The sequence below is a fragment of the Microtus oregoni genome, unplaced genomic scaffold, assembly GCF_018167655.1.
Source record: "Microtus oregoni isolate MIOR12 unplaced genomic scaffold, Mior012 000021F_ref0000039, whole genome shotgun sequence".
Taxonomy (NCBI): domain Eukaryota; kingdom Metazoa; phylum Chordata; class Mammalia; order Rodentia; family Cricetidae; genus Microtus; species Microtus oregoni.
Genome location: NW_024543080.1, coordinates 31,314,132 through 31,340,128, shown reverse-complemented (window position 1 = coordinate 31,340,128; position 25,997 = coordinate 31,314,132). Strand labels below are relative to the sequence as shown.

The following is a 25,997-nucleotide window of genomic DNA, read 5'->3' as shown; positions in this document are numbered from 1 at the left end:
TAAAAGTGATATAAAATTTACAGTAAATGAATGGAACTCTAAAAATAATCTTAGGTGAGGTAACAAAGACTCAAAAGGGCATATACAGTACATTCTTGCTTATATATGGATGATGTTAACTCTTCAATAAGTGGGCTATAATTTGTATACCCAAAAGAAATTTGAATCTAGAGAGGGTTAAGAGAAAGTAGCACAGTGTGAACAGAAACTTCTACAGGGAAAGCACCAGGTGTATTCCAGGAACATGTAATGAGACCAATGAGAACGGAGTGAAAGACCTGGAAACATCATATTGAAATAAGTTGAGAATTGATTATGGAGGGATTTGAATTCCATGTTTGGGTCACCTATCTAATTCTTCAGGAGGATGTTATGGATTTTGTGACACAGAGAACATCCACCCAGAGAGACAGTATGTGGTATAGTACATAGTAAACAAATAATCCCAGGTTTCTAGTTTAAAACTAAATTTAATTTTATAGCAATTTAATTTAATTTTAATTTATATGTATTTAATAGAATAGGAATAACTATAACAAGCCATTGGAGAAGTTTAACCAGGCAAGAAAATGGTAAAACTTTGTTTGCAGTTTCATTGTAATAGATGGAAATATATTCAGGAGATGAGTTACTATCAGTAAATGAAAGAGACAGTTAAATAATTCATGGATAAGATGGTGATGTTGGTAAGAAGAGAACAAGGACACAGATGTTTAGGAATGGAGACAACAAGGACTTGTGGTTATGGGTGGAGCTAGGAGATAGAAGTACATTGAAAAACAGAAGAAGCTGTGGGAAGGGGCTTTTGGCAACTGGTGTGACCCATTGTCGTATGATCAGTGCAGTATTTTATTATTCAGATTTACATTCATCTCTATTCTTAGTACAGACCCACTGAAACTATTTTCCCTTGAGGATCTGTGATCAGTGCCACTTTCTACTCTAGACCAGCCTTTATGTAACTGAAAGCATGGGATTTCTCAAAGTTCAATGAGAAATTTATCATTTTTTTATCATTTTTACAAGGACTCTTCAATAGGCAGTTGGTACCCATGGTCACCTTAGCATTGAAGCCCTTCAAAACTCCCATCCCTTTGCCCCTATAGCCTTTACAAGATGCCTTGCCCTGAGTAACATCTTTTGCTCCATTTCTATTACTCATCATCATTATGACCACTTCTGGATCTCTTACCATAAGTTCATACATTAGCAATAACTTTTGCACTTGGAACTGCTGTCACCTCCTTAGAGAAACCCTACCATCTACTAAACAATTAAAAGGAAACTTGGTTATAGGTGCTGAGGAATAACTGTTACCAAAGTATGTGCACATATGCTAATATATGGTCCATTGCAATTATTATTTATATAAAATAATTAGTAATACTGATTGTCATACTCTAATAGAAATTGGATTAAACATTTACCAATGTTATATGGTTTTCTGAAAAAAGTACATTGCTGAAGAAATAGATGAACAGTGAAATTTTCCCCTCAGGAGAAATAGTACATGTAATTTAATAGTACAACAGACAAGATTGATCTGATTCTAATGTCAGCACACCTGACCATGACACCAGGTGTGACCAAGTTTATTGGGGATAGAGGACCTCATTCATTTTAATATTCTCTCCTCAGATGCCTTCAATAATATTTTACTGAACTCATTATTTAATAAATGAATAGATACTAATAGAAATCTTGAACAATTGAAATGTGTTTTAATAACTGACAAAAGCTTAATCCATTTTCTACTCAGCTAACAGGCAAACGCCTCTTATGACTGGGAAGTCATGGTTACTGTGGGAATTTCTGTGTACAACCTCGGACTATGTTTGTGAATGTCCAGGCCTTTCTGGAACTTTCATTTCACTGTTATCAGAAAGTCTATTCCGACAAAATAAAACAAATCAGGAAATCAAAAATCTTTTAAAATATTCTAGAAATAATTATTCTCAGAATTTAGACACCTTGGTGGATCTTCTGATTGACAAATCTATAATGAGTGTAATATTAAAGTGGAGACATCACAAAAGGTTGTTGGGTGTAGTATAAATTCTAATGAATGGCTTCTTTCCTGTTTTCTTGAGCAGTTTTATAAAAATAACTAGCACCTTTCTTTTAGTTACATTTGTGGTTCAAAGAGACCTGATTTTTGCAAAAAGCGACTTGGAATTTTGAGTAGGTTTAAAAACTCTCATTAACAAGAGTGGATATTTATCAAGTTCTGGTATATGTGAAGTGTTTCATTGACTCATGTAACATAGCTTCTGCTTTTCTCATTTAAAAAAAACAAAAACAAAAACAAATGAGAAACCCTGAAGCCAGGAATACCAATTTAAGACCCATATTATTCTATTCCAGACTGTTTTTTGAATGTCTTTAAATACTCCTCTATGTTTTCTGAACTATCTAGATTTCTTCTCATTTTACAAATGCAGCCATTGGTTAGACAAAGCTCTTCCCGCCTTCCAAGTTCCTCAGATTCCTTGGCTTTTTCGTGAATTGATTCATCTTCTTAACAGGCCTGAAAGCTACCTTCCTTTGTGACTAGATTTATCAAGGCAAGGGGAACATATTTGTTTTTTTCTTAGTCACAAAAGCATAATAACACTATACCTTAAAAAAAATAAAATAAAGTTTCAATTTTAAACAACGGTAAAAGTAATGAAGAAACAATTATAAAATCTGCTGCACAGAAACAAGAATAGGCTTAAAACAAAGAACGGTCTGAGCAAGGCCAGTGAGGCTCCATAGCACTTCTACCCTGGCGGCACCTAACTTAATTGTTCAATTTATTTCCTTGTGAGAGCTATCTAGATTAAAAGACAAAACTGGCTCTGCTCTTGATATTTTGTTCTCTGATGGTTTTACTTGCCTGTAGGTTCAGGGTGGTCTTTATGCTCCTCCATGGGATGGTACTTCCTTTCGTTGTGAGTGCAGATCGTCTTTTATAGGTTGTCAGCGAAGTTCTATGCTGATTATAGAGTTATCAGAATGTCTATGTGACAACAACCACAGGTTATTAGCCCATGATGGTGCCTTTTAATTTCTTTATTTAAAAATCTTTGGGGATGGGCTGGAGAGATGGCTCAGTGGTTAAGAGCATTGCCTGCTCTTCCAAAGGTCTTGAGTTCAATTCCCGGCAACCACATGGTGGCTCACAACCATCTGTAATGAGGTCTGGTGCCCTCTTCTGGCCTGCAGATATACACACAGACAGAACGTTGTATACATAATAAATATTAAAAAAAAAAAAACAAACTTTGGGTATGCTGGTGTGTAAACACATAAATGTGCCACAAAGTAAAGAATATGCAGAAAGAACTTTACTAAACACTTCTTCCATCATTTTACACCTTGATTTGATGGTATTATTTCTTCTTGTAGAAAAATTTTAAAGAAAATAAAATATGACCTACCAATTCATCTACAAAAAATACTTGCAAATACATTTCTAAAGGGTGATTGCAATAATTGATCACAATACATTCCTTTCCTCCATAATAAGCACCAGCAAGCTTATGTTCTATATTCAATGAGAAACATATTTTTTCTTTTCTTTTGATTTGTAAAGGACAAGGTCATAATATGACCCAGTCACAGCATTTAGCTTCTTCCATTCTCTTACGGAGTCTTTTTCTACCCCCTTAGAAGGGAATGAGCAATTTTATTTATTTATTTGCTTGTTTGTTTGCTTATTTATGTATTATTGAAAATAGATTCTTCTCTCAAACAATACATACTGACCATAGTTTCCCCCCACTCCACTCTTCCCAGTTCCTCTCTCCTTTTTCCCAGATCCACTCCCCTTCCATTTGCCTTTAGAAAAATAGCAGGCCTCCAAGACACCATAACCAAACTCTTTTGTTGAAACTCAGCTTTGGAGTTGAGTCTTGGATCGTGGTCATCTGCTCACCTGGGAATTCTCACACAACAGAAGCAATCTTCCATAATCATGTTGGTTTTAAGAGCTTAGTCACTTATGGACACGCTGGTAAGATTTTTTGTTCTACTCCTATATGGACACAGCTCCTAGGGACAGTTGAGCAGACACTGCAGCCATCCCTCTACCCACCGGATCTGGCTTTCTCTGATGTAGAAGAGTCTAATTCCCTTGGTGACTCATTACTCCCATGCCATTAAAATGTTTTCTCTAGAGCTTGGAAAGACATAAACACTGTCCATACCTATTTATCCTGAGTGATGTCATTACCTGAAAATAAAAAAAAAAAAAAAGAATGCTTCTTTCACACAATGCTTGTCCTCAAGTCTTGAAGTTTCTGGTAGTGTTTCCTTTTATTTCTTAAATTAATGCATACATTACCTTTAAATAAAAAATAGATCCACGTGGTGATGCAGCTGTTCTCTTTTTAGTCCCGTTCTATGATCTTGTGAATAGAACACAGGCTGGTGTTAATGTCTCTATCACTTGCAAAACTCCCTTCTTAGCTGTGAATTCTTCTCAGGTTCAGAAATCTTGGCTAGAAACAGAATTTAGCAATGCTGTTTTGTTTTAATTGCACTTATTTTTAGAGCTTCTTTTTGTTTATATATGTGAACTTCCTGTTAAGTAGGCAGCAAATAGTAATTTTTTAAGAATAAACAAGTCATGGCTAGTAATATTTTGAGCACTTTGTTGTATATTATGCCATGCTTTAAAGGAGCATGATATAATTCAGTGTCTCCTTTCAATGTCACTGGGGAACAGTTGCTATTATTCTTGCTTAAAGTGAGGAACCAAGGAAAAAGGGAATATTTTGCTCAAGGTCACAACTAAATGAGTACCAGTGCCAGAAGTCAGATTTTAAACCTCCACCTCATACTACCTCCAAGTCTAGAGAAGCAAAGTTAGCATGTATGAATCATGCATGTAATGTAGAAGTTACTGGGATAACTAAATGCAAAGTTGTAGGCTATATTCATTTTTCTATGCAAGTTTTAACTTACAGTTGTAAACTTAGGATCTGATTTTTCTTATAGATAGTAGGTTGAATGGTATGTCTGTCATTTTAAATGGACATTTTTGACCAAATTGTTTTCTTTCTTTAAATCTGTTCTCTTCATCTGTAAAGTATACATAATAACTACTTCATCGGATACTCACAAAACTGCATTTTGCTGCAAAGATTACAGGTTATATTCTTTAGAGTAACTCCTAACCTGTGGTTACTAATCAAAATCATTGCCGAATATGTAATCAGAGAACATTATCTTCTAATTAGAGTTTTAAAAAGAACTGGGTTTTTAATCTAGTTTTGTAATTTCTTAACCATGTTGACTTCATAAATTTACTTTTGTGAAATAGAAATGATAATTAATCAAACTACTGTTTTGTTTTTGGAATGAAATAATGTCATAAAGCATAGACTGAGACAATACTGCAATAAGTTATTATTTGACAGACAGTTATGATGAACCTATAAAGATCATAGAATTTCTTTCAATATTAGTTTTATAACAGATTACTTATTTGATTAATAGTCTGTCTAGCTTACCTATAGTATGAAATCATTAAGAAATCATTGTAAACCATCAGTTACAAACCTAAGAAAATGGCTTACAATTATTTTGCTATAACTGCTCTCTAATGCAAATGATAATTATTATTAAAGAATCATTCACAGAAAATAAATTGATTAAAGTAAGCAGTTGTATTCGTTACTTTTCTATTGTTCTTACAAAACACTATGAGCAGTGCAATTTATAAAATAAAATGTTTAATTGGGTTTACAGTTTCAGAGAATTAAAATTTATGGTGGCAGAGCGAAGACATGAAGGCATGCAGCTAGAACAACAGCAGAGAGCTCATAACCCATTCCACAGCAGAAGGTAGACAGAGCGCACTGGGAAGGGTTTTGATGCTTTATAACTGCCTGTCGCCTAGTGATACTTCCTCTAACAAGAGCTCGCCTTTTAATACTTTCCAAACCGCTACCAAAGACCAAGTACTCAAATATGTAAGCCAATGCAGGCCATTCTCATTCAAATTACCTTAACAGTCAAATCCAGAACTTGCCTGTTTTGTGGTTTAAAGCTCCTTATAAAAACCCATGCTAAAGATATGCAGACGAGTACTAGTTAGATGCATTTGGGGTCTATTGCTAGTTCATTAAAGATATCCTAAAGGTATGCAGACAGATACTAATTAGATACATGCTTTCATCTGTTGTCTGTTGCTAAAATAAACTTGTGTGTATTTTAGTAACATAACTAATTACTTGGTTACCAAAAAAAAATCTGTGGCAAGATGGTTGAAGTGTGAGGAGTGTGAGGTATAACTAGATGAAATAGCGGTTACCACAAGACACTATAATAAGGACCTGTGAGTTTATATTCATGATTAAGTGCTGTTATTCATTCTACTATACAGCATCAATATATAAGGATACTCAAAAGAACAGGGAATCTCTAGCATAATTATCTGATAAAAAAAATGGCTCTTCTCTGGAAGAACCTGTATTGGAATGCACTAGAAACTAAATAAGACAAATTTATCATTTATTACTTGTACATCTATCAAATTACAACAATATTTTCCTAGATGCCTTTGAAATTAGTTTACCACCTAAGGTATAATTAAAATAGAGTATTGCTCCAGGTCTCAAAGGCATACTTTTATATCATTGTTTCTACCTAACCACTTAAGATGTGTGTGAAATAGGCAGGCAGACGGATGGCGCAAAAAAAAAAAAAAAAAAAAAAAAGATGTGTGCGAAATAGTCTAAATGATTTAGTTTCCCGAGTTTTTTCCTTTTAAAGCTTCATTTTGTGTTTTACCAGTTATTGTGGTAGAACTTGGACTTGAGTCACCCCATCATCTTTGCTGTGTTCTCAACTATGACCCACATTCAACCATTTAGGTTGGAGGGTGGAATGATAATATGATGTCACCAAACAAATCACCCACAATGGCTTATTCTTCCTCTGCAATGTTTTTTCCTTTATTCTCACACATGTATTTCTATAGTGATGCTGGCTTGGCTACTGAATGCACCATCATAAGCTCCCTGAAAACACGTTACAATGGATGTAAGTCATAACTGATACTGAAATGCTGAGTATTTTCCAGATCAAAGCACTGTCAGAGCTCAAATGGTCCACAATAGCTTAGTGCAGATGCTGCTGTGAGACACAGGATAGAACACTATTTCTGAGGTTACTGTGTAATGGTGACATTGACTGATGGGGTTTCTGATTACCTAAACCTCTGTTTATATCATAATTACAGATGAAACTTCAGACAATCACTTATTAGAATGTTAGTGCTGTAGAAATCCTTCGTATATGCAAAAATGACACCCAGTTCTTTCCAAACTTGTGTGATAAAAAATGTGACTTAAACTGACCCAAGCCATGACATTTAAAAGGCTTTACAGGCTCTCTGTCTGAATCTCCACTGCTATAAACAGAACCAGTGAACAATTACAAGGAATTAACTCTAGGGTCTACAAAACAGTATGATTATCTATCTATCTATCTATCTATCTATCTATCTATCTATCTATCTACCTACCTATCTATCTTCTATCAATATAGATATGCATATGTACATATATTGCAATAGTACAACAGTTTGTGATTGCCAACATACAGAAAATACTAACATAACAAGGAAAGCCAAGACTGATCAGACTTATTCTGAGAGAGTGAAAAGACCTACAAGGGGGAAAATGGGAAGTGCTAAAGGACTTAAAACTAGAGAGCTTAATAGATAACTCTATGTCAGTTTGTTGAGAATTACACAGAGAAGCAACTCAACTCTCAGATATGAGCTCCACTAAATTCTTTAGTAAACTTGAATAGTTCAATAAGAGGATTATTCTTAGGGAGTACAGAAAGAATAGTCAGCAATGCTTAGAATCCTGATAATAGAAGCCTTAAAACTCAATAATCATACCCTCTTCAAGCCTAAGTGGCTATTTTGGGTTTCAGTTCTTTTTATTGACTTTTTTATGAGAAGTGACTTATAAATAGCAATATAAATATGTACCTGTACATATCCAAATTATTTATGGTTTATGCTGATATCCTTAAGAGGGTTGTCGTCGGTAAATGTCCCCACATAAGTGTTGCTAGTCTCCTTTGTAAGAGAGTAGTGTATTGAAGAAAAAACTTTGAAAGCTAAGAGCCATGTTTTGATTTATTCAACAATCTTCATGTACCACGAAAGTTGAAAGTGATGAAGAAATTATAGTCAACATGCCAAAATATACTAGCTAACATACAAAAAGGCTACTAATAAAAATAACACAGCTTCCTTTAGTATGTAGCTGGGGTAACACGCTGGCATCGTCTGAGTAGAAAAAAAAAAGAGAAAGCAGAAAGTATAAAAGTGGAGCTGTTTGTTTCTGTAAAGGATGGTGTTGGGCTTGGGGACACTGGGATCATTATAAAGACTGTATGAGGGCATGCAAACTCTATTTGGCCTTGGGGGCTGTTCTGGACACCAGGAAGTCTGAAAGGCAATGCTCCAGGCAAAATAGCATAAGGACAAGAACTGTGCACCATGCAGAGAATGGATGGAGCAGTAAGCAGTAAGAGGGAGTGGGGAGGGGCAAGTAATGTAGTAGGGAGCTGCAGGCTGTGTTCCATCCGGCTCCCAGCCGCCTGACTAGCTTATGCCCTGAAATAACAACACACAAATTGTATTCATTGAAACACTGCTTGGCCCATTATATCTAGCCTCTTCTCGGCTAACTCTTGCACCTGGACTAGCCCATTTCTAATAATGTGTGTAACACCAGTCTTACTGGGAAAGATTCAGCATGTCTGACCTGGTGGCTTGCTTCATCGCGTCTGCCCTGGAGAGGGGAGCATGGCTTCTGAGCTCACTTCCTCTTCCTCCCAGCATTCTGTTCTGTTTACTCCTCCCACCTATGTTTTAACCCATGAGGCCAAGCAGTTTCTTTATTACTTAACTAATGACCTTCCTCCATCAAAGTGAAGCACAGGAAGGTGATAATAAACATCACTTATTATTTCAAGACTGACCACTTGGTATACATACAGAAGTAATATTATATATACATACTGAGGAGGTTATATTTAGGAATATGTATGTTTATAAATATTTACATGCAGTAACTATTAATGAATGAAGAGGTCATGAATTTGAAGGAGAGTAGATAGGGTGTATATAGGAGGGTTGGGGTAGAGGAAATCCAAGAGAGAAATATAATCATATTGTAATTCCAAATATTAAACTGTATCTTTTATGGGAAAATTGGATGCACATATGTGTGAAAATCCCTCTGTATTTAGGCATCAGAAACATTTTCAAGTGTCAAGATGCTATGAGACTTCTGTGAACAAAGAATAATATCCTGGGAGCAGGAAAAAAATTTACTGATACATAAAGAAAGAAAGCAATTTGATACCTATATCTTGCCATTGGCTTAGTCCATGCAAGGTCCATTGATGGAGAGGCAGATTCTGTTGCATTGTTTATGGCGGTAACAAGATGACTCAGCATTTAGCAATATTTGCTGCTTAACCAAAGGGACCAGAGCGCAGATCCCAGCAGCCATGTATGTTGGTTCGCAGATACCTATATCTGTAACTCTAGCTCCATGGCATCTGACACCAAAGCCTCAATGGGTCCCTGCACATGTTTGAGTGTGTATGTTCATGCAAGCACACAAAGATGTTTACCCTCACATAAATTGAATTTAAAAGTATAAATAAATTGACATTTATATTTCAGTTTTAAAGGGTCTGTCATATAATCATTACATCCAAGTTAATTTAGATTGAAGTGGTACAATACAATATACCTGAACATATATTTATTTCTTAATTTCCTCCTATTAAACTTCTTAATTTGTTTTATATTCTTTCATAGAACTTCTATGAAAGGCATTGCTACAAAGCAAGTATTCAGATTCAGTGAACTTGTTGTTTTAAGTACATAAGGTATGTTACATATTGACATATAGTACATTTATTGTTCTTATTGTCATTGCTGTGAGGTAGGATTTTTTAAATAAAAAACAGGGTGCTGGCAGTGTACCTCAACCTTGGTATTAGAACATTCGCTAGTATGCATGTTGTCATTGGTTCAGTCCCATTTCACATACACACACAGAGAAAAAGAGAGGGTGGAGGAAAGATAGATTTTTATGAAGTTGGAAAGATAGTAGAGAGAATTATTTATTCTTCAACCAATGTTCCTTAGCATCTGTACTCCATGTAAATGTGGTATATTGTCAAAGCCAGGAAGGTGACATCAATACATGTTTCTGTGTAGCTCTCTGCTACCTTGTAGCTTGATGAATGGCATACCCATCATGCCATCAAGATTCAGGATTAGTTCATTACAACAATGCCCTCTTTATTCCCCTTTATTGTCATGTCTCCTTGATCCCTACCTATCCGAAATCACTAGAAATTTTTCCCATGGTTGAAAAAAAGTCATTTTAGGAACATGATCTCAGAGAAACTGGAATATGTAACTTTTCAAAACAAAAGTTTTGCAGTTAGCATAATAGTCTATGGCACTTCTATTTAGAAAGTGGCATCTTTCAATTTTTATCCTTCTTTGTCCTTCAATTATTTGTCTTTGGTTTTTTAGTAAGTACTCTTCTATAATCGGAGTAGTGCTCACTTCTTTAAGACAATCTTGGTCATTTATGTTTTTGTCATTATAGATGAAGCTGTAATGAACTGTGTTCAAGATTTTGTGACACAGTCCTAATAACTATCTTTCACAGAGATTGAGGTGTCAAATGCTTCAAAGAAACTTTGCTTCTCAGCCTCTAATTAGCTGTTTAAAACCAGACATTCTTGCTTCATGTCATATGTTATTTTTCACTCTTCCACATTAACTGTGTACAAATTGTTTTTCAGGTAGTTTCAAAAGGAATGTGATTAGTTCTGAAAAATGTGTTTTAAGATATATGCATAACAACTTAACTGTTTCTTGTATTCTATATGCATATCATTCACATAAACTGTTGTTTGAGTCTCTGCTGGTTACCAAGTCCTGAGTTGAGTGTTAAGGTCCAGTTCCTGGCATACATTGACTTTATGAAATATCATGGTTTGGGGATAGAGTTCATGGGGTGCTTTATGCTATTGTCTTTTAAATTATCCTCAATTTTAGTTTTGTTTGGACTTCATGTGGTTTCTATGGTGATGCTTAAATATGACTAAGTGTAAATTTTTTGAGGCATCTGGGTTGTTGTACTTTGAACTAACACAGAACTACTGGTGAACACCGCCCCCCCACACACACACAGTCTCAGTTTGCAAGGTGTGCAGCTTGAGTCTTGCCAACAAGGGTGAGGTTTGGGTGGAGACTGAGCTTGTTCTTCAGAATTTAACTTCCTTCACTTACTGTGCTTTCCTTTCTCTGAGCAGCACGAAAAAGTAATCAACCGACCACAGAGCACCAAAAGAGTGTTTACAGACCCTCTAGGTAAGGACCCTTCACTTTGTCCTAGTCAAATTACTTGTTATTGTCATAGAGTTTACATGTAACTGAATTCTTTTATATAAAAGAAGTGAGATAGTAACACTTAATCATTGCAGGAAAACCCATCAATGGACTTCTTTGAGAATTCATGTACATGTAACCTCAAATAGCATATATATATATATATATATATATATATATATATGATTATAACTATATTGTAATTCATAGAAATATGAGCTTTATAAAGCATTTTGCTCACATAGAAATTCAAGGTTTGGTAAATACACTATAGTTTTGTAGCATTGCAAAATTGTTCAACTTTAACTCTAATTTCCATGTGTCAGTATCCAAATGTTGTCAATTAAAGATTGTCTTAGGTGTCAGTAAAGGTGAAATTGAGGTGTGCATTTCACTGCAACAAGAAAGATAAGGTTTTATTGTGTAATGCTGATCACTTTGAGCTCTGAAAGCAGAGGGAAAATATTTGGTTGTGGTTATTCATAATTAGTGAGGTTTCATATTAACAAGAATGTAGCTACCTAACAAAGATGCAAGTTTACAAATAGGACTTGACATACTTATTTTATTTAAGTTTTAAATGTATTGTTTAATAATGTAAAGTCTACAAATTCTGTAATTTGTGCTCATCAAATTTATTATATTGTTCACCATACTTTACTAGATCCACCAGGAATGGACTGGAATCCTGATTAGCAGTCCTTATGGGTTAGTGCAGAAAATCCAGGCACTCCTAATCTGCATTGTATACAGAATAAGAATAAACTTTATTATTATATACTTTATCAAAGACATACATTTTAAAAGAGAACAGGTGAAGTTTGCACAGCTGAAGTGAGTGAAATCTCAGAAAGTTTAATGTTGTTAATTTTTAAAGAAATTTAATGTTTAAATAAAAACACAATAGTTGTTTTTGTCAATGAACATCAGATTGTACAAAAACATGGCACTCCTCATTATGTGTATTAGGAAGTTCCAGGTGTCATCAGATGGAAGGATGATCATAGATGGGATTAGACTTGGGTTGTTGACCTGTCGCATGACCAGCAAGGCTAAGTCTGAAAGACAAAGGATATATTCTAAAGATCTGAATGGAGACAAACTAGGGGACTCCAGGCTTCAGAATTCTAAAAGGGTAGTGCGAACAAAACAGTTCTTAATTTTATTGAGGCAAACAAAGGATAGGGTGATGTTTACAGGTAGATTAAGCAAATACAAGTGCATAGACCTGGTGTTATACCTTATCATCTTGTCCATGTCATGGGGTTAATGAGAACAGACCATCGCATTCCCTCCATGACCTTGCTTTCCAGTGCATTCACTTATCATACTTTATGCGATTCTTCTTAGAAGCCCACCTTGTGGGAAGAATATTCTGCACTCTGTCCCATCCACAGTGTACAGTGAGCTTTCCTGCACAACAAAGACTGCCTTTCAATAGATTTATAAAATGTGATTAACAAGATCAGATCAAGTCTCAAATTCTTATTAGCTGTGTCAAATTCAAAAGCAAGCCAAAATTAATAGCAAGAATATGAATGAGAACTTTAATTCCTTTCAGCAAGAAGATAGAACTTTGTAGTGGTCAGTCTTCCAATACTGTGACAGAGTAACTGAGGAAATCATTTTTAAAATGGGAAAGGGAACTAGAGAAATGGTTCAATGGTTAAGAGTACTTGTTGCTTATGCAAAGGAACTCATTTGATTCCCAGTACCCACATGGTGGCTAACAACTATCTGTAACTCCAGTTACAGGGAATATGACGGCCTCTTTTGGCCCGTGTTAGTGCTGCATGCACATGGTATGCCATACACACAGTTAAAACATGAACACATGTGAAACAAAACAAATAAATATCAAAAATATTTAAAATGAGAAAAGCTTGTTTTGGCTCAGTTTCACCTTGACTTTCTGGCAGGAGAGTACACTGTGGCAGAAGGATATGGCAGAGGAGTTTTGCTCATATCATCCCATCAGGAAAAAATGGAATGAAACAGGAAGACCTCAGGGTCATAGTGCTCCCCCAACAAGAAAAGCCCAATGACATAACTTCTTCTCACCAGGCTCCACCTCCAAAGGATCCCTCCACCTCTTAATAACACCTCTGGCTAAGAAACATGGGTCTTTTAAATAAAATATTTAAGATCCCAACTACAGAAAGAATGGTTAATAGGGTGAAATCTGTAAGGTTGAGAGAGTATTTAGACATAAGAGTATGTGACATGGGCTTTGAGAAATTTGAATAATAGCAGTGTTAAGCTTACTCAGGCAAACTACCACAATAAAAAAAATCAAAGAAGCAAACAAATGGAATCAAGACCCAGGCAGCTGGAAAGAAGCCAAAGGTTGATAGCTTCAGATTTATAAATATGATATCTCAATTGTCTGTTCTATAGTAATATAGATAAGTTCATCACTCACAAAGAGGCAAATATTTCAGTTCTAGAGTATGTTCAAGAAAAACAAAGCTAAAGATGAATCTATAGTAGATTGAGGGATGTTACCTGTAAGAGAGAGGTAAAATTACATGAATTCATTGGGGGGAGACATAAGAAATTGAATATCTGGGGTTTGCAAGTTGGCTTGGCAGGTAGAGTGCTCTCCATATAAGCCTAAAGACCTCAGTTCAATCCCTGTACTCCACAGTGGGAGAGAACTGACTCCAAATTCCAGTTATCTTCTAACCTACAAATAAACACTATGTCATATGTACATTCACATTCTCATATGTAACCCATAGACATATACACATAAACAAATATTGAATAAAAATTAGATTTAAAAAAATACGTTCCCACACGGGAGCACCGGACAGAAATCTCAAGGTCCAAATCAGGAGCAGAAGGAGACGGAGCACGAGCAAGGAACTCAGGACCACGAGGGGTGCACCCACACACTAAGACAATGGGGATGTTCTATTGGGATCTCACCAAGGCCAGCTGGCCTAGGTCTGAAAAAACATGGGATAAATCCGGACTAGCTGAACATAGCGGACAATGAGGAATACGGAGAATTCAAGAACAATTGCAGTGGGTTTTTGATCCTACTGCACGTACTGGCTTTGTGGGAGCCTAGGCAGTTTGGATGCTCACCTTACGAGACCTGGATAGAGGTGGGCAGTCCTTGGGCTTCCCACAGGTCAGGGAACCCTGATTGCTCTTCGAGCAGATGAGGGAGGAGGAATTGATCGGGGGAGGGGGAGGGAAATGGGAAGCGGTTGTGGGGACGAGGCAGAAATCCTTAATAAATAAATAAATTAAAAAAAAAAATACGTTCCTTAAAAATTCAAATGAACTGACACAGGAAGGTTACAATGAGTTACACTGCGGAGATGAGTGAACTGAGGAAAGAGAGAAAAGAGGGTAGCCATGAAATGCTGCTACTGCAAATAATAATAATAATAATAATAATAATAATAACAACAACAACAACAACATGGTCAATGTGCGTCACAGAAGATGCAGACCAAGAGCCAATGGCTGTAAGTAGTAACCAAATGTCTCTAGAACAGTTTGAGTAGGCTTAGGACAGAAGAAAGAATTTGCTGGTATTGGGTATAGAAAATTTTAAATTGAGAGGGAGAACAGGACCACGAGGGGTGCACCCACCCACTGAGACAGTGGGGCTGATCTATTGGGAGCTCACCAAGGCCAGCTGGACTGTGACTGAAAAAGCATGGGATAAAACCGGACTCTCTGAACATGGCGAACAATGAGGGCTGATGAGAAGCCAAGGACAATGGCACGGGGATTTGATCCTACCTTGTGTTCTGGCTTTGTGGGAGCCTAGTCAATTTGGATGTTCACCTTCCTAGACCTGGACGGAGGGGGGAGGACCTTGGATTTTCCACAGAGCAGGGAACCCTGACTGCTCTTTGGACTGGAGAGGGAGGAGGAGAGGTGTGGGGGGAGGGGAGAAGGGTGGGAGGAGGGGGAGGGAAATAGGAGGCTGGGAGGGGGCGGAAACTTTTTTTTCTCAAAAAAAAAAGATTTCTAAGTGCATTTGTCAATATCTCAGATAATATGCTTGATAGAAAGTAGCATAGCTGGTTGCATTCAACATATTTTTCATGACTATGGGAAGCCCAAGTAGTTTGGAAAATGTTAAGAAAGCAGGATTAAGGTTGGGTACCGGGAACCAATGAAGAGAAAAAGGAAACATTTTAGCTTGATTCTAAGACCATCATGGATATAGAGAGGTGAGCCTTTAGAGCAGCACTGGGATAAGGCCGGAAGTAGCTGCATGGATGAGTGAGAAAATGGCAGATAGCTGCTAGTGATGGAGGAAAGTGCTTACTACACAGGAACAGAGGAACTGGAGCTGTGGAAGTCTAGGGTGTAGAGGAAAGTAATAATGTTGAGAAATTTAGACCACATAGGAGGAAGCAATCTCATTGACTATGAAGCACATTTTTTTTTTTTTTTAGACGGTGGATGGATGTAGCTCAGTGGTAGAATTACAGTCTACGATGTGGTAGAGAAACTAGTGACCATGGAGCAAATCCTGGTCTTGATCTTTAGCAATGCAAAAAGAAAGAAAGGAAATAAGAGAAAAAAAGAAAAGGAAAGAAAAAAGGAAAAGAAAGAAAATGAAATGTGAAGCCTGGCTTCTATTTGTTTTGGAAACACAAGACAGGACAAAGGGATTGTGGTTAGGGGAGTGAACAGTTATTGGCGAGACTGGTGATAAGGCTGCCTCCTAATTTCAGAAGAAGGAAGGAAAGACATGGAGAGAGGATGAGCTATGAAGTGCAATGAACATCAAAATGTGTGCTTTGCCTGATGCTAGGAGAACACTGTTTGGAAACTAACCAGGTTGTATCTGCCCCTTTTCTTAAGTAATCTTCACAGGAAAGTGCATTCAGTAGTTCCTGCAGGTAGTCGAAGCTGAGAGTGAATGCAAACCAGGAGAAAAGTGGCCGTGATAGAAGAGAGTAGGGCATGGGGACCTTACACAGACAGATGGTCTAAATTACACACCACAACAAATAATGACTGCAAAATGGAATCAGAAATGCAAGAGACGAACAGGTTTCCAGACTTGGTCAGAGCTGTGTTGATCATACTAAATCTACTCAAGGTATTTGCAAGTCTATATTGTGCAGAGGTCATTGGAAATTTTTGTTAGAGGACCTTCCATAGAAATGCATTCCGAGTACTCTGGCTTTTGTGGATATATGTGTAGTTATATCCCTGTGAAAATTGACTAGCTGATGTAGTTATTCATTATATTAGTACTAATAAAAAAATATCTGCTTGTACCTGGAAAACATCCTCCAACACAGTACTATTCAAGCAGTGGTCTGGACTCCAGCATCAGCATCTACTGAGAGCTCATTAAAACCACCATATGCCCATCTTACCCTAGTACTTACTGCTCAAACATTATATGAATGGGGTATAAAAATCATTTTAACAAGCCCTTCTGGTTCCTAGGGATGCTAGCATTGCTAAGCCTCTGCAGTAGCTGGTACCCTCAGATGACCTTAGTACTGGCAGACATTCGACAGCCTACCTCGGTAGTCTCATAGTTTCTTTTCTCAGAGGCTAGACCTGAAAGCAGATAGATTTCACATGACCTGGTGAGGAGCGTTAGATCAGCAAGTGACTAAACAAGAATCCTAACCTCACTAATCTCACCTAACCTTACACGTGTCCTGACAGAGGCTCTTTGGGATAATTTACTTCACTGGTTGGCAGAGGAGCTCTCTGAAGAAGGTGTCGAGATCCTCACTGCATCCCTTCCTCTGCGCCGCAGCACAGTTCAGCTCATCAAACTCAAGCACCCAGACGATCTGACAGAGCAGATCCACGACCTGCTTTGCTTCTGGAAACGATCACTCCCGACTTCCATGGACAAAATTCGCCTCCTGGCTCGCCATCTCCGCAAGCTAGGCCGGGGTGATCTTGCAGAAGAGCTCAAGTTCAAGTGGGAGCATAAGGTGTTCACGGAACGTCAGCCCTGGTTGGATGTGGCTGCCGATTAAAGGTGTGTTGATTCTTCTTTTATCCTAGAAAATGACTCATGGATTTTAAAGACTGGGTGTCAACTTTTTCCAGTTACTAAGACAATTTGAAGTGAATTGACTTGATATTGAAGTGATTGGAGGAAACAAAGGAGACTCCTCAAACAACTAAAGGCATCTCTGGGCGTCTGCACCTTCAGTGATGACTGATATGCTTTCAGTAACTAATAGCACCAGGGGTTCACCTAAGCTTACAGGCATTTGCAGCAGAGTTTTCCCAGTGTCTTAGTTACGGTTTCTATTTCTGTGAAGAGACACCATGAACATGGGAATTCTTATAAAGGAAAACATTTAAATGGATTGGCTTACTTTTTCAGAAGTTTAGTCCATTATCATCATGATGCAACTTGATGGTGTGCAAGCAGACATGATACAGGAGAAAGAGCTGGGGGTTCAACATCTTGACTTACAGGTCAATGGAAACAGGAAATGGTTTGAGACCCTGGGCATTGCTTGAACATATACAAAATCTCAAAGTCTGCCTTCATAGTGACATACTTCCTTCAGCAAGCCTACGTGTACTCCAAGACCATACCTCCTAAGAGTGCCATGCACTTTGGGGTCCATTCACTTGCAAATCACCACAACCAGTTTGCAGTTTAATAGATAAGGTTGTTTACTAAGTGTGAAGTAAATATATGATATAGAGAATGGCTTTTAAAAATTGTTATATAAAATTAAACTAGTTGTTCGATGACTCCAGGCAATCAATTCCATTTACATGATGACAAAAGCCCACATGTGACAATGTAAAATAATAGATACCAATGATAGGCAGAAACATGCCAAATTTAGGACACTGAAACTCTTAAAATAAGTTAGTAGTATAAAACACTTCAGCCTCTTTCTGCCAAAAGCTCTTTCATAACAAGATTGCTTGGAATTGGTGTCTTTTCATACTCATTATCAGGGAAATGAAGCAATACAGAAAAAAATGAAGTTGTATACAGTAACCCAAGGTCTCTTTCAATTCCTTATAGAGGTTGTTTATTACACAATTAAGAGAAATCTTATTATATAAACATTGGGGTTTAGGTCAGCGAAGGAGGCACAATACTACAGGCTAAGATGTTCTCTTTATTAAGGACCTGAACTCAGGTCAAACTGGGGTTAGTGGGTTCAACACAGAAAAGAAATTCATAACTAGTTAGCATTAAGCAGAGGTGGCATTAACTAAAGATGTTTTAATATAGGCATCAACATGAGGGTTAAAAAAGAAGAGAAATTCTCAGAAAGAAAGCTACACAGACAGCAAGCATATTGAGAACTTCTCTAAGACAGTCACAATTGACTGTCATATGTTATTCGTCAAGAAATACTTTTACACAGCATCCAAAAGGACAATGCATATTTGCTTATGTTCTTGACTACAGAGAACAAAGTAAAATATTTAGTGCCTTTCTAATTGCAGAAAGATTTAATGTTTGTTTTATCCTGCCACTTTTATGTTACATTTGTTTAACTCTGTGAAGCTGTGGTACTTTGTCTTCCTAAAACCCCTAATGGTCTAATAAAAAGCTAAAAGGCCAATAAGTAGGAGAAAGTATAGGTGGACTGGCAGGCAGAGAAAACAAATAGGAAGAGAAGAAGAGTAGAAAGACAAGTGAATGAAAGAAGAAGAGGAGGATGCCAGAGACCAGCCACCCAGCTACACAGCAAACCACAAAGAAAGGAGTAAAGAAAGGTATATAGACTAGTATAGACTAGGAAAGATAAATGTTTGGAGGCTAAAGGTAGACAGGGTAATTTAAGTTAATAGCTGGCTAGAAACAAGCCAAGGTAAGGCCATGCATTCATAAGTAAGAATAAACCTCTTTGTGATTATTTGGGAGCTTGATGCCCCCCGCAAAGAGCCAAAAATAAACAATAACAAGCACAATTTTTTAACCCCTCCCAAAATCTCACTCTCTATCATATGATCTACTTTACCATCTTACACCTATCTTTGTACATCATGAGTATCTGAATACTGTAAGCAACATACCACTAATATATTCACCTATTCAAACACATTTTTTTTCATATGCATAATCACATATATACACATGGGTATACTATCAAATCTACTTGGATACTTTCACATAGATTCACAGGCATATTATGCCACAAGCAGTCTACATCCATGTCTCATATACATATTCAACATGTATATCCTCAAGCACATACATACACACAAAAACTCTGTACCTGCACACTTTTGTTTCATACATTCTGTACAAAGTCTACTCTTCCTCTACCTCTTTTTCTCTCACATACTTTTAAATGCTTATTTTAAAAGAAAATATATGCATACATCCCTTAGCACACATTAACACAGTTTTTCCAGTGTTAAAGCATTTCTCATATTATTGAAACATTAAAACAATAAGGAAACACATAAAAATGTTCCAGAATTCCCTACAGCCGCACCCTAGTCCTATGCTGTCTGATGTGCTAATCTACCTGGATCACATTAGTAGAACCACTGCCTTCCAGTTGGGTGCCTACTGAAGAGACCTAGCAAAAGCCTGGAGAGAGGGAGCTGGTTACACAATGTCCCAATTTCCTCCCTGTGATTGTGGATATAAAGCTGTATCTCTCATTTAAACTCCTCCCCAGGAAACCACACTCCCCTGGGTTTTGGTAACTGCTTTGCTCCTTTCTTTAGGTCTGGAGTTTTTACCAACTTCCTTGTGAGGAAGCTTCTGCTTCCTGTAGACAGAGGCTGCTTGTTCTTTTCCCGGCTTCCCAGACCCGAAGTAATCACACTGAAACTATATTAATTGCAACACTGCTTGGCCAATGATTTTAGCATATTCTTAGCTATCTCTTACATCTTAAATTAACCCATTTCTATTAATCTGTTTATCTCCACATGGTTGTGGTCTACAAGTAAGGTTCTGTCTTGCATCCAACATCTGTCTCCTGCAGTGGTGAAATGGCATCTTCTCTGACTCTGTCTACTCTCTCTATATATCTTTTCCAGCCTGGCTATATTCTGTTAAGCCATTGGCCAAAAGCAGCTTCTTTATTAACCAATGGCAATAAAACATACTCACAGCATACTTATGGAAATCCCACATCAGCTTTCCATGCATTCCCTTTTCTTTTAAGACAAGGCTCCATTAATTGTGTCTACTCAATTATCCCACTTCTTTCTTATTGAAATCTCAACCTCACCTTCCCTGCTAGAAACATGGCAGTGTATATTTACAAGGGGAGTCATATAATTTGTATACAGTTCATAGTTTCAAATATTAATGTCTTATTTAATTATGTGTGTTTTCAATTACTTTAAGTGTTTTACATAAAAGATATATCATCATTAATTTTACAAAATATTTACATTGAGAAATGTAACATGTATTCTGTGATGTTTGAGTTTTATTTCAATTTTATGCTGGTGAAATGAAGTCATTTTGCTGTGCATGGCCATAGTTTGGTCATTTGCATACTCACCCAATATTTCATTATGAAAAAATAAAATTATGCACACATTCTTTTTATTAATGTTATTTTTTGGTTTTTCAAGACAGTGCTTCTCTGTGTAACCCTGGCTGTCCTGGAACTTGCTCTGTTAATCGGGCTGGCCTCAGAATCATAGAGATCCACCAGCCTCTGTCTCTCAAATGTTGGGATTAAAGGCACACACCACCACCACCCAGCAAATTATTCATATATTCTATTGCAGATTGGCATTGAAATGAATTCTATTTTCAGGTTGTCATATACAGGGCTAATATGAAAATACTTTGCCTACTTTCAGCATATATAGGCATACATTTTTATTTTAGCATACTTTCAAGCATATGCATTCTTTCCTCTCCCTAAGAGTGAGAATGAAGTGTAGGCTGGTAAAATTAATTTAACCTCAATGCTTCTTTTATAGGACGCAGGGTTATGGATGCTTTACCATTTACATTAGTCACCAGCTTCACCAGTGAAAGCCTATTACCAACATCATTTTGCTAAATATTGAGCCCCTTGTTTTAAAAATTAGATAAAAATCAACATTTATTATTCAAGCTAACAAAACCTATGGTGCTTAACCATAGTCATCTTGATTAAATGGTTGTATCTGGAGTACAAAATTCAAGGTGTTTCATAGAAAAATAGAAAGGTCTTAAATAAGTAATGAATGCTTTGAGAACATCATAATTCAGTTTTCAGAAGAGTTAATGTCTGCAGATAAAGGTCTATTTTTCTAAACTAGTACTTCTCAGAAAGACATTATGATATTTTAAATGGAATATTGCATAAAGAAATATCTAACCTGATGGCACAGATTGTGGGAGTGGCCAACCAAAAATTGATACAACTAGAGACCCATGCCACAAGAGGGAGCCCACCACAGATACTGCCTGGAGGGCCAGGAACCAGAGACCAGACAGCTCAGAGACCTAGGATAGAACCAAACAGGCTGGCAAAAGATTCATACTAATGATACTTTGCTATACTCAGAAACAGGAGCCTGTCAGAATGATCACCAGTGAGGCTTCATTCATAAACTGATGGGAACAGATGTGCAGAATCCCACAACCAAATGTTAGGCTGAGCTCAGTTAATTTTGTGGAAGGGCGGAGGAAGAGGGAAGAAGGATTTTAGGAGCCAGAAGGATCAAGGTTGCCACAAGAAACCACACAGAATCAACAAACCTGGACTCATAGCAGTCCACTGAAACTGAACTAAAAATCATGGAAACTTCTTGGCTCTAACCTAGGCTCTATACATATATGCTATAGTTGTGTAGCTTGGTCTTCTTGTGGGTCTCCTAATAGTGGGAGCATGCGATATCTCTGACTCTGTTTCCTGCTTTTGGGACCCCTTTACTCCTAGTGGATTGCCTCTTCCAGTCTTGATATGATGGGAAATGCGTAGTCTTATTGTAACTTGATTTACCATGTTTGGTTGATATCCCTGGGAGGCCTGCCTTTTTCTGAAGGGAAATGGAAGAGGAGTGAATGGGGGCAGGGCTAGGAAAGAGAAAATGAAAAACTGCAACTGAGATATAATATATGAGAGAAGAAATTAATAAAAAAAACTTAATTGAACTGGTTCATGAATTCAGTACATTAAGCATCTCTGTCTCCACACCAAGTGGTTAAAGATCCCCTAGATCCCATGACTAGTTACATGGTTTCCACAAGGTTCTACCCCATAAAGACAGGGGTTGGTGAGCAAGAAGGTGAATGTGGTAAGAAGTAAGCCCTTGACTCAACCTTCGGTTTAATGTAAAGTATGGGCAGACAAAAGGAAACCTAAAGTATTTAAGTTCTGAAGGCTCCAAACAAAACTTTCCAGCTACTATTGGTATCTTCAAGAAACTGTTTTTGTTCAGGCAGATTCGTTCTCAGTGAGGAATTCAAATCTGTTGTGGAGTGAGAGATTTATTGAAGGTACAAAGTCTTGTCCCCTCAAATTAAAAAGGCAACAGCATGGGGTAAGAATGAAAGAGTGGGTGAGGTCCATGTCAGGGCGGATGTTGGCTAGGGGATTCCCAGAAGCTCACCCAAGCATTGCTTCTGTAATCTAACCTCACAGAAAGTCACAGCAAGTTCTGCACCTTTTCAGAGATGTCATGTCAGTCATTCGATCTTTGACTCACTACCTCGTCCAATCTTCTCCAGTTTATTATCTAGCACATTAACTAGTTTACTCACTTGTTACCATTGTTTACATTCTGTGAGTCAGCACCCTCTTCTGTGCACATTACACAAAGACCAGGAGCTTGTCTCCTGCTCATTCGGATACTCCTATTACACAGAACTCTGACACCAGGACTCAGCTGGCTGTGGTGGCAACTGTGCTCAATGCCAGTAATCTGGAGGCTGAGACAGCAGAACATCAAGTTCAAACCACCCTCAGCAATATAAGAAGACATTTCGAATTGAAATTTTTGTCCTGGCAATGATGAAGCATACATAAGCAGCCCATATATGGTAATTCTGTTGAACTTGTCAGTATTGGTTTCATGGTTTAAGTTGATGAGGATGACTGACCAGGTCTTTTCCTCCAGAGAGCACCAGATCTCATTACAGATGATGATGAGTCACCATGCGGTTACTGAGAATTGAACTCAGGACCTTTGGAAGAGCAGGTAGTGCTTTTAACCGACCCTGTCTCAAAACCCAAAATAAACAGAAACAATAGCCAAAACCCTAGAAAATTCTGTTTCAAAGTCCTTTTACTTCTACCCTGAGCTAGTACCCTACCTGCTTATCAGTCTTGTAGAGCTTATAAACTTGACAGTGTGTTTCTGTTTCCTGAATTCCCAGGATAGGTTTAATGTCCATTGAACCTTACCTGCAAGTATACAGCTGCAGACTGTCTGTAAACTATTATAATTGTCTATTGATGCATATTTTCTTCCAATCACCTTTTAGCTTTCTTGAGCACAATTCCTTGCCTTTGTGAATTGGTGGGGCCCCAGAGTTTTGCAAAGGACATGGCATACAATAACCACTCAAAAGATAACCTTGTGGGGAAAATATCGTGTTTGAAAAGAGAAAAATGTGTGTGGATTTTAACACTTATCCCCACTAGTCACAAGCCATAGGTAAAGCTGACCACAGATTTAATAGGAATCTCTACTGCCCCACACATCATACCTCTGAAGCATCCTCTACAAGAGACAGCAGATACCTTACACAGAGAGAAACTTTGTTCTCCAAATTATCCAATGTAAGAAGAATTACCACTTGAAATTGTATCAGTCACAAAGAAGTCCCTTGCTTGCCTAGAGGCTTGAAGCCGCTTTGACACAGAAAAGTATTCTTGATTTACAAGCCTAGGACCCAGGTTTTGTCCAGATAAAAGGCCTCTAGACCTACGACTGCTTATCCATCTCAGATTTAATGTTACCAGGGAGGTCCACTTTGCCCAGGAGACCTGATGCTGACCTCTGCATGTGTAGTTCTGTTTTGATTTGTGCCCATTAAAACAATAACCTTACCCCATGTACTCAAATGACTCTTTAATTAGTGTAATGAGACACTGACCATCCCTTTGATGTTCAGCCTCCTTTGTTAAACTGAGTCAGTAAACCCAATTTTGCTGTGTTCCAGATGTGTCCCTGGTCGTCCTTCCCAATCTGTGTTAACTGTATGATCCTCCTGTATAACACAGTAATTTTCAAAATAGTTCTATATTAAGTCAGTATAAATCTGTGGCTGATTATAGTAAATCTTGCTTGATTTAGCCCCAGGTAGGCCCTAGAAAGCACAATGGCTAAGTCCTTCACAGGCAGCCAGGTTAAGAACGATTTCTTTTCTGGTCAAATAGATTCTGACGCATGTGGAATGGTTGTTAAAATCAGTTTCATACAATGAGAACTTAGCCCTCTAAATCACTCTTGTACTATGGATAGTCACCAAGTCCCTCAGGTCATGTTTTTTCTCATAAAGTTGAAGGGCAGTGTTCAGTGTGTTCTATGTCCCGCCCAAAGCACTCTTGCAATTTTTAACTTTTGTACTTAGCACTGTGCCAAGAGTAATAGGAGGGAAGAAAGAGAACAGAGAAAACTCTGTCTATGCTGACTACAAAGAGTTTTTCCCTTGGAGATGTCATTTGAGAAGATGTATCTGTTCACAAGGCTGAGCAGAGTGGAGCCCAGAGCCAAGATAAGAGGGTGGAGCAGGGGAAGAAGTCCTCACCCAGTCCCCCCAGGAAGAAAGAAACTCAGGTCTGCAGTGCTGAAATGAGAAGAGCTGACTGTGGTCATGCCTAGGGGCTGACTCCTCCGGAAGCCACTTATTGTATAGTTGATGTGAATTCACTTTTTGTTTCATTTTCAATGATTAAATTATACTCCAATATTCTGCACACTAAAAGACTTAAAGTAGAATGCACTATTTTTATAATTCTATTTAGACTCATTTGGGGTCATTTGTACAGACACCGAGGGCCTACACCATGAAGTGACCCCAGCCTCACTTCACTGTCTATAATACATTCAGAGACTTTCCTTTTCAAACGGTCAGTGCAAATGCATCAATATAACCACAAGGGGGACCCCATGTCTCACACAAAATCGAGGATGACAGCAAGCAGCAAGAGCTTAAAAAGAAATTCCTTTACATATTGAGAAAAACATTTTGCATGGTACTTAAGTAATAATATTTTAGAATAAAAGAAAGAATGTGATATATAGTCAATATACTACAAATGTAATTTTTTTTTTCTAAATTCAGTTCTAGTAGTAATGATTATCTCAAAAGTCACACTGGAGCACTGGACTAAGCTTCCAAGGTCCCAATGAGAATCAGAAGGAGGGAGAACATGAGCAAGGAAGTCAGGACCACGAGGGGTGCACCCACCCACTGAGACAGTGGGGCTGATCTATTGGGAGCTCACCAAGGCCAGCTGGACTGTGACTGAAAAAGCATGGGATAAAACCGGAATCTCTGAACATGGGGAACAATGAGGGCTGATGAGAAGCCAAGGACGATGGCACGGGGTTTTGATCCTACTTCATGTTCTGTCTTTGTGGGAGCCTAGCCAGTTTGGATGTTCACCTTCCTAGATATGGACGGAGCGGGGAGGTCCTTGGACTTTCC

The 25,997-nt window shown here is 37.7% G+C and overlaps 1 protein-coding gene across 1 annotated transcript in view; it reads left to right on the top strand.

Annotated features, from left to right (window-relative positions):
- Dthd1 (death domain containing 1) overlaps positions 1-25,775 on the top strand; it is a 62,380-nt gene extending 36,605 nt beyond the window's left edge. The window contains exons 9-11 of the mRNA XM_041671066.1: positions 11,362-11,419; positions 17,102-17,426; positions 25,632-25,775. Of these exons, the coding sequence (XP_041527000.1) occupies positions 11,362-11,419; positions 17,102-17,424 (381 nt within the window). The 3' untranslated portion in view covers positions 17,425-17,426; positions 25,632-25,775. The remainder of the gene's footprint in view (positions 1-11,361; positions 11,420-17,101; positions 17,427-25,631) is intronic.
- The last annotated feature ends 222 nt before the right edge of the window (positions 25,776-25,997 follow it).